General features: G+C 37.4%; 1 protein-coding gene across 1 annotated transcript in view; it reads right to left on the bottom strand.

The window, feature by feature from the left end:
- Window positions 1-339: 339 nt before the first annotated feature.
- NSF (N-ethylmaleimide sensitive factor, vesicle fusing ATPase) overlaps window positions 340-13415 on the bottom strand; it is a 73285-nt gene continuing 60209 nt past the window's right edge. Inside the window, exons 17-20 of the mRNA XM_015832212.1 lie at window positions 7489-7623; window positions 5898-6011; window positions 3466-3521; window positions 340-2475 (exon numbers count right to left, since the gene is read on the bottom strand). Coding sequence (XP_015687698.1) covers window positions 2469-2475; window positions 3466-3521; window positions 5898-6011; window positions 7489-7623 — 312 coding nt within the window. The 3' untranslated portion in view covers window positions 340-2468. The remainder of the gene's footprint in view (window positions 2476-3465; window positions 3522-5897; window positions 6012-7488; window positions 7624-13415) is intronic.

Raw genomic sequence — 13415 nt, 5'->3', positions numbered from 1 at the left:
GTATACTAGGACTTCAGGATTGGCACAAACTTTAAGTAGGAATTTCATGTTTGCTCTTAGCTAATCCTAACCCCTAACTTTTGAATCTCAGTAACCTTAGCCTTGAAAACATACTCACCCAGCCCAGTGAGGCCCAGTCAATTTTGGCCAGAAGTTAAACTTGTGATTTTTTTTGTTCTCTCCCAACTCTATCATAAATTAAATGTATCCTCTAATAAGTAATAATGAGTTGCTTGAAAAACCCTGTTCTTTTGAAATGAGCATTTTCTGCAGATCTTTCAGGAGAACTAATTTACTCATCCCGTCATTTCAACTACTCAGAAAACATCAATACATTTTAAACATTTGTGCCTTTTTATTGCATCCTGCATTTTAACATACAATCAATCTTTTAAAATATATATATATATTTGTATTTTTCTTTTTCAGTATAGCTTTGGACAAAAGAACCCACAATAAAAATGTTTATATTATTTGATCCAAGAGAATACAATATGAATGCTTCGCTTTTAATGAAAAATGGAAGGAAAGGGGGGGGGAGGAGTTTGGGAGGACAGCAGAGAAAAGTCTAGCTGAAAGCAGTTCAATCATATCACCTACAAAACATGGAAGTCTTTACATGTCCACCAGACATTCACACATTACAGTTCATGGCAGAAAATCAATAAATATGAATAAGAGACAATTCTAATCCATAGTAAAATAAATATCCATTATAGTTCAGATACACTGCAGCAGTTTCTAACATTGCAGGTCTGTCTTTTTTAGCACAGAATTGGAAGATGTCAAGTACTGTTTTTATTCTTCCAAATTAGCAACTTGGAGAAACAGGGAAAGGGAACCACGCCAATAATAGAGTAGCCCATTTGTTGAATGTGAGTAAATGGGTTACATGCAATGAACTGTTTCTAAAAAAGAGCTTAAGAGCCAATAAATGTTTTGTTGCAAGAGGGAATGACAGCTATGCATTTAGTTTCCTTCTATTTCTAGCTATTTAGAAGACCTTAAACTCAACTGCATCCTTCTAGTTCATACTTCCTATTCTATTAGGCAACTCCCTTTGACAAGAATTGCAAACAAATTACTTATATGATAGGCAAGGATAAGGTGTGATATAATTAGTATGATAGGTAGCTAACTGGCTCCAATTTAAGTACATACTACATTCTTTAGGATGTTGGTCAGTGTGCTTACCCTAAAGGATGGAATGATAAGAAATAAGTGATTGAGCATTCTAAATAGCAGCCTATTGCTCTCACTGATTCAATATTGCATTGTACACCAAAAATCACAGGAAAACACTTCTGGAAAAGGCAAATTAGGCTTTTCCCTTATTTCTACTATGCAGAATATGAGGCCAACAGCAGACAACAGCCAACCACAGTGACTGAGATTAAATGTCAATAAGCTACTTGCTAAGTGGCAGAGGAAGGAAAGAAGATACATTATGAGCTCAACATCTTACAACTGCATACTTGACAGATCTCTTAAAAATAACTCTGTGCAACATTTCCATAAAGGAGACAGATTGTAGCAGGTAAGGGTCAATGTGACAAAAGATAAGAATGTTCTCAAAATGTTATGGGAATCAAGGGCAGCTTGCTGCCTGTTCATAGTTTAGGCATGTCAGATGCTCCACTGTTGCTTCTGTAGCTGGTGATCAAATTCTATTGGACCTCAACTAGCTGAGCCACTGCAAATGCTGATGTGTGCTTGCAGGCCAGCAGTTAATCTTGCCTAAAATCTAGGTAGAAAGCAGCCCTTGGAGCTTAATTCATCTGAAATGAGAGGCTTTACACCACATATGTATTTTCTTGAGAGGAGTCTGAAACGCCACAATATGGGACAAATCTACAAGAACAAGCAGCTATTTAACAAGATTGGGGTGGGAAAAATAAACACCAAGTGTTTATAACCATGCAGACTGTTATTAGCTTTCACACTGGATTGGTGTAAGCTAAGAATGGAGGGATTTCCCCATATTTTACGCCTGAGTTTCAACATTAATGTATGTAGTCTGCACATGGCATATTTCCACTCCTTTGCTTGTGCACCAATATCAATCAAGTGGGTGCATACAACAAAGCAGTTATTCTAGAATAAGTTTGATTTGTCACAATACACCAGGATATCAAAGACAAAGGTGAAGTACTTAGTTGTATCTAACATGCAAAAAAAAAGTTCAGGAGAGTTTCTGAAGAGAACCAAGCATTATGCAGTTGTCCAAACGTGCCACATGGAGGAAGGTCCCAGAGAAGCAGTCTTCTGCTTGGCTATTTTCCAGGTCACCAGCCTTTAACAAGGTTCAAGCTTCATTCTAAATCCAGTGGACTACTGCAAAGAGAGAGAGTGCAACAGCCACAAGGATAGGCAGGTCTTGGGGAATGGGTGGTGGCACACAGAGATGGTCATCCAAAGAGGGGAACTGCATGCAAATTCGCAGGCCAGTTGTGCCTCAGACATTATTCTCAATAGCTGCAAAAAAAAGAGGGTTGTACTCTGACTCTGCATTAAAACAGGCTATGGGAAAATGACAAAGCTAAAAACTGTTTCCCAAACATACTGGTTAAAGAAGTGAATTCTATTTCATCCCAACATTAGGTGGTTACCTGAACTATATAAATAAAGTAGCATTTTAATGTACTGGCACAGTCCCTGTCTAGAAGTTATGAAAGGATTAAATAATAGATTCATCAACTCAAATGATGCACTATCCCTCTTATTAGACCTGAATAGATCTAACTAGAAGAAAAATAGTATCAGCATTTAAAAATATCTCAAATACTATCCCTTGAGGGATTATGGTTTCATGTGGGCAAATAGATACACATGTAAGGAGAACACACATTACTGTAACTTTCCATTCACCAAAAACTCCCTCTACTGGAAGCCAGCATGTCATGGAATCAAAGTGTTAGCTTTGCTTGCTCCTTGATGTGCTAGTTTTATATATTCAGAGAATCTGAAAAGGTAAAAGCCAGAAGAAAATTTAGCGTAGAAACACTTTTGAGCATGAAAGTGCCCTGGAATTAGAATATAAACCAATGTGTGAGTTAGGGTTGTAAAACAGGTAAAAATGTATTTCTCTTACATAACTGAGTTATCAAAGTCAATCCTGAAATACCTATGCATAAGATATTGAGAAACACAAAGCATGGCTTATATGCATGTTTGAGCCATAAAAACTCCATCCCCTTAATATATATAGATTTATACATATACATATATGCATTATATAGAAATAGTAGCTGTCAACACAACAGTGTGACAAGTCCTAACCAATGGAACAGGCTGATTTAGTGATGGAATAGTTCAACAGCTGTCATGAATTACAACAAATGTTTTTATAAAACAAAATTTACAAAGCACGCTCCCACAAAATCCCTATTTGGCCAGCAATAAATAGTTCTTAAGCATGCATGCAAATTAGGTAAGCACATTCCTAATAATTATTTTATTACTTACGCTCCTTCTTCTCGTAGAAGTGCCAGGAATTTTCTCACCCGGTACTCAGGATCCATCTTCATAAATTACATGTATTAAAAACACACGTAGTTAATACACAAACACTCTCCAATTAATCACAATAAATTTAATGAACAAAAGGAAAGGTAAGAGAGTTTTGTCACAGTTATATTATTTTTTTTAACTAAAGAACCAAAGTGCATGTTGCCTTTCTGCTTCTATTCAGTTCACCCCCAACTTTATGTTGGGAAACAATGCTTGGCTTCAAAAGCAGCCAACAATCAAGTACTAATTCAATATTCTCAGAAAAAGAGCACTAAGTAGATATATACGGTAACCATTCTGTAATTTCTGCACTCAGCCCAAAAATTTACAAAAAAGAACTGCATGCTGAAATATTCAACCATGCAGATCTTTGCAGTTACTAAAATAGATTTAAGCAGGCAATGAACAAGTTCATAAAACATGCTAAGCCATAATAAGAATCAAGGGCAAACACACCAGACTAGTTCTTCCTGTTTATGCCTAATGGGTCCTCCCATGGATTGGGAAGCTGTGTTAATTCTACAGCTTCTATTTGCTCTCCTTCTTTTTTTGGCCATTGGCAAAAATAAAATTAACAGTGATCTTAAACAAAAGAGTCTGCTGAAAAACATGTTATACTCATGACTGCAGATCTACTATTTAATTTTTGCCTCATTTCAAATCCAATTTCAAATACTAAGGAGTATGTCTAATAAAAGGATAAGAATGATATGACAACAAAAAAAATCAAATAAAATTGTCTTCCATGAATCAGCCCCCTTTCCCTTGTTAGCTAGAAAGCAAGGAGGGAACACAACACAATCTTTTCTTCATCATATCTCTCATTCTCTCCTGTAGCTCTTTTTTCACTTCTGAATCACATGAATTCAAGGTACTAAGATGTAGGACCAGTAGCCAACCAAGAGGGATCTTCTTAACGTAATAAAAAGAGTGAAATTGGACATCACCAGGCCAGAGTCAAATGGTACAGGTCTCTGCCTATTACCCTTTAATAGGTGTGAGCAATAAGTTACTGACTTTTGCCCATAGCTATGAAAATAGAGACAAGGGAAAGAAAGGAAAAAGTAATCTAGATAAATGACTTTGTACCCTCAGGTGACATCCAGTCAAAGCAGATCCCAAGCTTTATACAAGTTTCAACAGAATTGCAAAGAACAAGTCACTCAGAAGGGAGTGGGGAAGCGTTTATAACACAGTGACGAATTGCATACTTCTTGGCTTATACTTAAAAGCTGTCCGAAAAAGAGGCAAAAAGTCTTCATTTATAGTTACACCAGCTGATTTAGCAGGCATCAGTCCTGGAGAGGTATAGAATTTCCCATATGCATCCCTGCTGTTATGCACACCTGACTCCATTTTCATTTGTCTGGCACATTTACATCCAAGCTAAGAGGTGTAAACTTTGAATGGTTCATGAACTATGTTCCTTGGGAGGTGATAGGATAGGATTTCACTAGCTTCTTTTGCATAAATTGTAAGCAGTCATTTTACAAACTAATTCACTAGCTGTCTGTGGAAAATTGTTTTAGGTGGCCACTAATAATTTAGATGGCATGAAACTAATTTAAAAAACTATGTTGATTCAGATATATAAATTCTAATCACCTGTAGTCTTATATAGCAAATGTGAATGATAAAACCACTTTGTCCAACTCTAGTAGAAACTAGATCCCTAAAGTTTTGCCTCCTAATATATGAGAGGAAAAATGATTTAAACGCATTTTCCCCTTTTGCATGACAGATGAACAATCTACTGAAGTTTCCTGCCACCTGGAAGTTAGTCCCAATAAATTTGGAGGGCACTTGGTTGGAGTATGAATAGTTGTAAAATGTTTACAAGGGAGCCTTTTTCTCTAATCTATTGTAATATGCAAAGAGGTTCCCTCTCTGCTAAGTGGAAATTGCCATCTTGTGTCCCACTATAATCAAGTTACTATCTACTTTGCGAATAAAATTGAGACATTTCAATACAGTGTTAATCCTTGTTAAAATATAATTATAAGTGGTACTCCAGGTCCATATTTTATTTGGTTTCATTATTATTGAACTTTCATTAAGCAGGTGTTTGGAACATCAACTGCTCTGAACCTTTAAAAATAAGAGATTGTATTTCATAATTAATTCCTAAGCAGAAATAAAAACATAAGGCTCTTTTTTTCCAGTGCCCAGTGCCTTTTTTTTAATATCGTGGCTTGACCAAGGGCCAAGCAACCCATATGTCTAGCTCAGAGATGGGCCAGATTTGACCCTCCAAACATGTCTTTCAGCTCTTGCCAATTGTAGGCAACATAAAAAATGATAAGGAGCACTTAACTGCAAACCAATGAACTTATGGAGTTCTTTTTTAAATTTTATTTCTTGAGTTGATCTAAGGGCAAGCATTTTACCTGCAGTGACATCTCAATTAACATCAGCAGCTTCTTGATGCCAATCCAGACCTTCTGCCCTTTGACATTCTGAGCAATAGTGCTGCGTTCCTTATCTTTGAAGACACTCAGGAGCTAAAAGTTGGAAAAAGAAAGTTACGTAAGTTATAAGGAAAACCCAGTCAGGGGAATGGATGGGATCTGGATAACTCTGGACTCCACTTTCTTCTTATACAGCAAGATTTTTATATTAACTACTCGAAAGATAAGCCAGCTAGAAATCATCATTTCAGTTGATGTTCAAATCTTCTGCTCCAGATAGAAGCAGATCAAACTGTGAAATCAAAAGGCAAGTGTGGAAGTGGGCACCTTATTTCACTTTATTCTACCATTTCAGGAATTTGCATAAACATAACCAATACAAACAGAGGTATCATAATATTTAGAAGAGATTCCTTCCTACATACTATAAAGGGAAGCAATGTTTCTTTTGAAATGTTGTTAATTTTAACTAATAGATTGTGTACAACTTAGACTGTCACAGTCAGTAACTTCTGAAATCAATGGGGATTAAATTAATAACAAATTTCACTCTGTCACTTCATTGCAATTAGTAAATCCAACTTCTAAGAACTATACAATATTGACATTACAGACAGAAATAATAATTTAGATGGAAATACAACTTAACGTTAATTGTAAATGTTGCAATAAATTGATCTAACTAATCCATTAGTTCAGTGACATAGCCCTAGCATTAATTATTTTGCTTTCAATAATTTCAGTTTATATAAAACCATCAATACACCCGGGATAATGATGGTTAGGGTTACCTCTACTGTAAATTACACAACTCAAAAGATGTTAATTACAAAACAGCAGCTGTAACTTAAATACATATACAATACAATTTGATTAATTCTAGAATCTTCAGAATCAAGAATCTTGCCTCTAAAGGAATAGCTATATAAAATTGCATAGAAGCAGCCTTCACTGTTTAACCAAATAAATTTGGATGTTAAAGGACCTTTTAAAATAATGATCTGCAGACTTAAGTATCATTTTTGGAGAAAGGAACTCAATTACTGGTAAATCTTTCCTACTGAAATACTTTCATTTGAAGTTGTAACTGTTCATATATTTTAGATGGCAGTTATTTCTCAATAATCATAGACAGAAGAAATATTTCTTGCTACTTCTACTCTTCATTCTGAGATAAAGCTCTGTTTTTCCAAGATAAAGTTATATTTTCACTCCTAAATATTGTTGTAGAAAGTTGACCTTGACAGAGATATGCAAGATCTGTTGCCTAGACAAAGGGGAGGAAATCTAAAACTGCTAGATAATATTCAGAAGTGGATCAGACAGACAACTCCCTAATTCACAAAGTAGTGGGTGATACAGAACAATCAGATTTGCAAGATTCTATTATATAGCCAATGTGAATAAAAGTAGCTTCAGCCTTCTTTTAAAGGAAATTTCCTGGTATGGGCTATCTAGTCGGCTGACAACAGGATTTCAAAAGATCCACAGACTTGATTTGTTTTAGAACTCGGAAGAAATTGGGTTCTTTTTTCAGATTCCTTCCTTCAGGGCACACTAGTGATCTCACCTCCAGGGCCTCCATGAGATGATCGCCAGTAGCAATGTTGGGAATATGGATAGTAGTGCTAAACGCATCAAGCATCTCCATCTCCTGGAGGACATCTTTGCGACTAGTAGTCCCAACGATCAAGAGTTTGCGGCTCTAAATGGTAATAAAAATGGGAAGGTAAAGGTAAATGAAAACGAACCTTTTCGAAAATAACTCAAATAGTTTTACCCTTTTGGCTTTCATCATTCCATTTCAATAGTTGGCAGCTTGGTTAGCTCACCCTACTGGACCAGTTCAGTACTCCAAACCACTTTTTCACAGTGAGGCAAGTTACATGAAGCTGGGAAAGCCAAAAGAGGGCTTGAAAGCAACGATTTCTCAATTTTTTAAAATAGGTAAACAGGGAAATACCATTTCGCTACAAATGATAGTAGCTTTTGATAGCCTTACACTCTATGCATTTTACTCTTTAAAAAAAATTAAATGTTCTTTTCAAGAAATCTGAAAACTACTGCGATGTATGGAACACAATACTAAGGAAATGGCTACACTCTTGTTAAATTATATTTTTTAGATTTCTTCTGAGATAAACCAGTACAGTTAAACTGTTATAAATTTGTTGCATAGCTTGGATTAGGGTAATTGCATAGTATAGAAAAGGAAAGGTTCCCATCAAGTAAAATATCAAACTGCCAGATTCATCACTAATCTTGCCTGAATTTCCAAATACCTCTACCTCTCCTTGGTGAGTTGCTCACTAAAACAGGAGACTGGAAGAGATACCACAAAATGCAACAGTACTTAGGTACTGCTTGAAAAGGCACTAACAAGCCATTAAACCAAAATTAATACTTCAGTTGGAACTATTAAAATAAGTAATTTTAAAAAATGTATTCATTTAATTACATTTCTGTAGCACTCAACATCTAAAACACTCTGGGAAATTCCCAAAATAAATGATTTTATAATAGATACTGTACACCATAATTATTTCCACTGTTTTAAAGTTAATAGAGCAGTTCATTTTCCCCATAAATTTATTTCTATCCTTCTGATTCTCATGAGTCACTCCAGTGCTTGATCTAACCTCTGGCAAAATCAATCTGATTAAGCACAAAAAAGTGGTGAAATATGTGAAGGAGAACAGTTTTGTCAGCTGCTGGAAGTAGAGAAAGCTATGCTTTTAAAGCTATAAAGCAATTATTATGATGAAAGATGGAGCCCACCCAGGAAATAATTTTACATTGCCAACTGGAAGGTCATGAAGTTTAAATGGTGAGATGGATATTAAACACCAACATGACAAAATGTACTTCCAGACAAATCTTTCATCTAAACTAGGAAAACAATTAAGGTACTAAAGTATTAAATGATATCATTTTCCAGCTCAGAAGGACAGATACTACAGTTCCTCCCAAGTCCATTCAGCCAGGTGGGCCGGCACTGGGAACCAGGTACTGGTCTACCCTCAGTCACAGAAATCCTCTAAATGACCTTGGTCTAGTCATTCCTTTTCAGCCCAACCTGCTTTACATTATGGTTGCCTTGGAGAAAAACAGGAGAGAATGTTATTTATGTTGCCTTAAACTTCTATACAAAAGAAATAAATTAAATATAAATCTAATAAACAAGATGGTGTCAAGTGCCTAGGAAATGAGAATATTTACGCAGTTCCAATGAGTATACTGTAAAGATTTATTGCAAGCTTAGCTCTGTACAAGAATCTGGCCAAGTGACCATTAAGGGGAATGCATGGGAGTTAAGAAATGAATTCAAGGTGGGTTGGATTTAGATCTCTTGCAGGCATGTAGAGTCTCATGTCTTATGACACGTTTGACCTCTCCATTGGGCTCAGCCTGGTCATCTCCTACAGGTGGTAAACACAGTTCTTAAGGGTCAAATTAAATTCATTGGGTAAAATGAAATGGGAGTCCTAGCAGATATCAGAGTGTGGAGTCCTGGTGTTCTCTGAGCTTTGTTGTTTTCTTGCAGACAACTAGGTAATATCTTCAGTGCTAGAAGGAAGAGTAGGTACAAAAAGCAGGTGGGATGCAATAAACAAGTGCAGTGGACCATACCTCCTCACTCCTCACTTCCTTTCTTAAAAATCACATTTATCATAGTTAGGCACACCATGATTGGCAGTGCCATTTTTCCAAATAGAAGAAGCTAAAAAAGAATTGCAATTCTTTGCAAGTTTCAACTCCCCAGGTTTTACCCAAATTGTTCAAGAGTAAGGAAACAATCTGGTCTGAAAATTGGCCAATATATAGGCAGAGATTTTTCATTCTCCCTTTTCATCAAGAGCATTAGCTATGGAATTTTGACAACCTATTTCAGTGGTGGCGAACCTATGGCACGAGTGCCAAAGGCGGCACTTGGAGCCCTCTCTGTGGGCACACGTGCCGTCGCTCCAGTCCCGCCTCCCCGTGGCCCCCTTCACACCAGCAGCCCCCCCCGAAGAGTCACCCCAAGGCACGGCCCGCCTGGAATAGCGCAATCAAGACATAGCAGCCAGGCAGTGGGGACAAGACTCTGCCCTTGCGCCCCGTCGCAAAAAGTTGATGCTACGGGGCACGGATGGAGGCTGTGGCCGCCATGGCGCTACTGGACTGCCTGGGTGATCTGCGGTGGGCCATGGAGGTGGTGGGTGGCCCTGTGGGTGGGGGTGGGCCAGGGGTGTAGCAGGGGTGGGACAGTTTTTGGACACTTGGTCTCTGAAAGGTTCGACATCACTGACCTATTTTAAAAAGTTTTATTGAATCTTTTAAAAACTTATAAAACCTGGGCTAAAGAATAGTAGCAATGGCTATTAAAAATAGCTGTGGGAAACTCAGATTTTAATTATTCAACAGAACATATGAATGTTGATTTTGTAAAAACAAAAAAATAAACTCCCCCTCTCCAATTCAGGTGAATGCATAACAAAGAAAGCCTAATAAGATTCTATCACTGCATTCAATATAAAAAAGTAAACAATTACAATCTGACAATTACATCTCCAATTATGTGGCTCATTCAATTTTCTGATTGCACATGTCTAATTCAAGTTTTCATATCTGTGTTCAATACTTGTGTGGTATAATCTACAAGAAATAACCCAGGTCCTTCATGTTCATGCTAACTACATCACATATTAAGCATTTTGCTGACAGATAGAGAACCAAAAAGGAGGTGAAATTACCTTAATATAATCCAGTCTCTCGGGAATTCATTGACAAACTTGAGTCAGGTAAATCATATGCATACAAGCTAAATTTATATTCAGAATTTCTGATCTCCACACCTTTATTATTAGTATTCCTAATGATTCTGTATTGACTAAAAATAACAATTCAAAAATGACTTTTCTTCCCTATAAATGAACAAAATCTAGTTATTGGGTATTCAGGCTCGTATTACAGATTTGGGATGGATCATAGAATCCTAGGGCTGAAAGGGACCTTGGAGGTTTTCTAGTCCAACCCTCTGCCTAAGGCAAGAGTTCACATGCAAGATGGGATTGGAAAAAGCTGAAATAAATGAATGGGGGAGTGGGTGCACAGGAAGAGGGGCAACTTTTGAGAGGCGCCATGCAAAATGATTTAATAAATTAAAAGGACAGGAGGGAGATAAAACAAGGGCTTAAAAGTGACCAGAGGGGCATGAGAAGACAGAATAATGAACAGACAGACAGGAGAAAGAAATTAAGATTTTCATAAAAGATGTTGGCTAATTAAAAGAATATTAGTGAAATCAAAATCATGCCGGTGGGCAAACAGATCCTTGGGGAACTCAGTGAAGCTTTGGGTGGGTGACAATTGGCATCCTATGATTGGCAAACCAGGATACCCAGCCCAGCAGAGCTTCCCAGTTGGCAAGACAATGCAGAAGGTTCAAAATCTTGGGACAGCCAAGCTGAGCAAATTTTCTTGGGTTCCCTTCCAAAATTCATCAGCCAACATTTGGCCTTGCTTGAGAATTCTGGGAGTTGAAGTCCATCTGTCTTAAAGCCACTGAGGCTGAGAACATGTTAGTTTCATCTGCTCCCCCCAAATGTACCCTAAGCAAAAATCTATATCAAGCAGTATAATTATCAATGTATTATGGAAGAAATCACATTATTATAGAATTATCTTTTCTACTGGGAAACTCTCTCAAGCCTCTGTGATTTTATCCAGGTTTCCAGAAAGATATTAAATTTTCTGAAGAGGGGCAGAATGTGGTACATGTTGCTCTTATATGCAGTGGATGCAAAATAGAGCAATTGACTCATAAAGGATATGGAAGGAAATCATTTCTATTTTTAAACATTTTAACTAAAAGATGAGCTGTTTTTCTGAAGCCACAAGGACACCAGTTTTGATTACCAACCAATCCTAAGATCTAAGAAAGACCTTTTTACCAATAAAAGAGAATAGTTGTAGCTAAGGGCTGAACTGTGGTGCCCTTAATGGTCTCTGAACTTGTTGTTTCCAAGCTCAGAGAACCCCAAGAAACCCACAAAATACTTTCTCAAAGATATCAAACATTGATATATGTAAAAAGGCAATTTATAGAGCAAGGTGGGCTATTAATTTACAATCTAAACTTGTTATGGGAGACTGATCTTATATCTCATAGTTGTTTAAGTAGTGTAGAGAAACTGGTTTATTGTTTCCCAGCCAAACTATCCATGAGCCTTACCACATAGCAAATTGTCCTCAAGAGAAAAGAAATGCAGTCCAATGATCTGCTGCATCACACCCACCGCCACAATTAGCAAGTTGCTGACTGGGAGGCAATGACATTGTGCGAGACAACCTTTCCAATCACAATGGAAGGGATTAGAAACATACGTAAGCAGGTGCTCTTTTTCCCAAGGGAGAGATGTGTGGGAAGAAAGATACTATCTTCCTTAGGATTCCCTAGCACCAGAGTATTAGGCTGTCTGCAATGGCAGGGGCAGGTCTATAAGAACAAACTGCTCTTACGAACAGGATTTTTTTTTCATATATGGCAGTTTTTCATTTCTAAGGTTGGTTGTCATTTTTATGGAAGGATATAGATTTCATTCGGTATAAATTGTCTTGTGAAATGCCAAAAAGATCTGAACATAATTCCTAGAAAGAATTTATTCAGAATTTACAAGCAATTCCATCAACAAATTGACCTACAACCAGCGTAAAAACCCCTCCAAATCCAGATCAACCACACAGCCAACTAGAGACAGCACTGACCTTCAACCAACCCATGCAAGCCATCCCCACCAGTTCATCTCCCAATGAGTCTGACCTGATGTAACCTACCCATCACAAGACCCTTACTCGTCACACCCACACCTGAAGCCCTTATAAACAGAAGAACACTGACTCTGACATCCCCTAAGCTCCGTTGAAGATGTTATCTAGTCTGGTAATGAAACATTCGAAAAGCTCGGAGAATGACTACCCTCATCCAACACCAGAGCTACAGATATTCGCCACTATTGAAAAAGAATTTATTCTCTTTTGGGGGGGAAATCAGCAACAAGTTACATTTTCCAATTATTTTAGCAATGTTACCTGAATAGTTTTCACCTTTTGACATTTCTCTCCTCGTGTATGGATTGCATGGTTCATCAGCTTTCAATAAAATATTGAATGAAACTAAAAGGGTTTGAGCAAAATCTAGACCATTCTTCCCAATTGCTGGCTATGCTTACTACAAATTCTGTAACAGGCATCACTTGGATTATTTAAACTCTGAGACCAATGTTTCACCGAGAGTTTCCATGTTTTACTGAGAGTTTCCAAGTTCCAGAAAATAATCACAAAATAATTGCTTTGTGCTAAAAAGTTGGTCTAGCTCCAGTAAGTGCCATACTTTGCACACACACACACACACAGAGAGGGAGGGGGGGGGGGGGGGGGGGGGAGAGAGAGAGAGAGAGAGAGAGAAATTTGTAGGACAAAAATAGGGAGGATGTCTTAAGCAGGCCCCATTCA

Source organism: Protobothrops mucrosquamatus, unplaced genomic scaffold, assembly GCF_001527695.2.
Source record: "Protobothrops mucrosquamatus isolate PMUCROS unplaced genomic scaffold, P.Mucros_1.0 scaffold1, whole genome shotgun sequence".
Taxonomy (NCBI): Eukaryota; Metazoa; Chordata; class Lepidosauria; order Squamata; family Viperidae; genus Protobothrops; species Protobothrops mucrosquamatus.
Note: the sequence above shows the minus strand (reverse complement) of the source record. Positions and strands in the feature narration are given on the sequence as shown.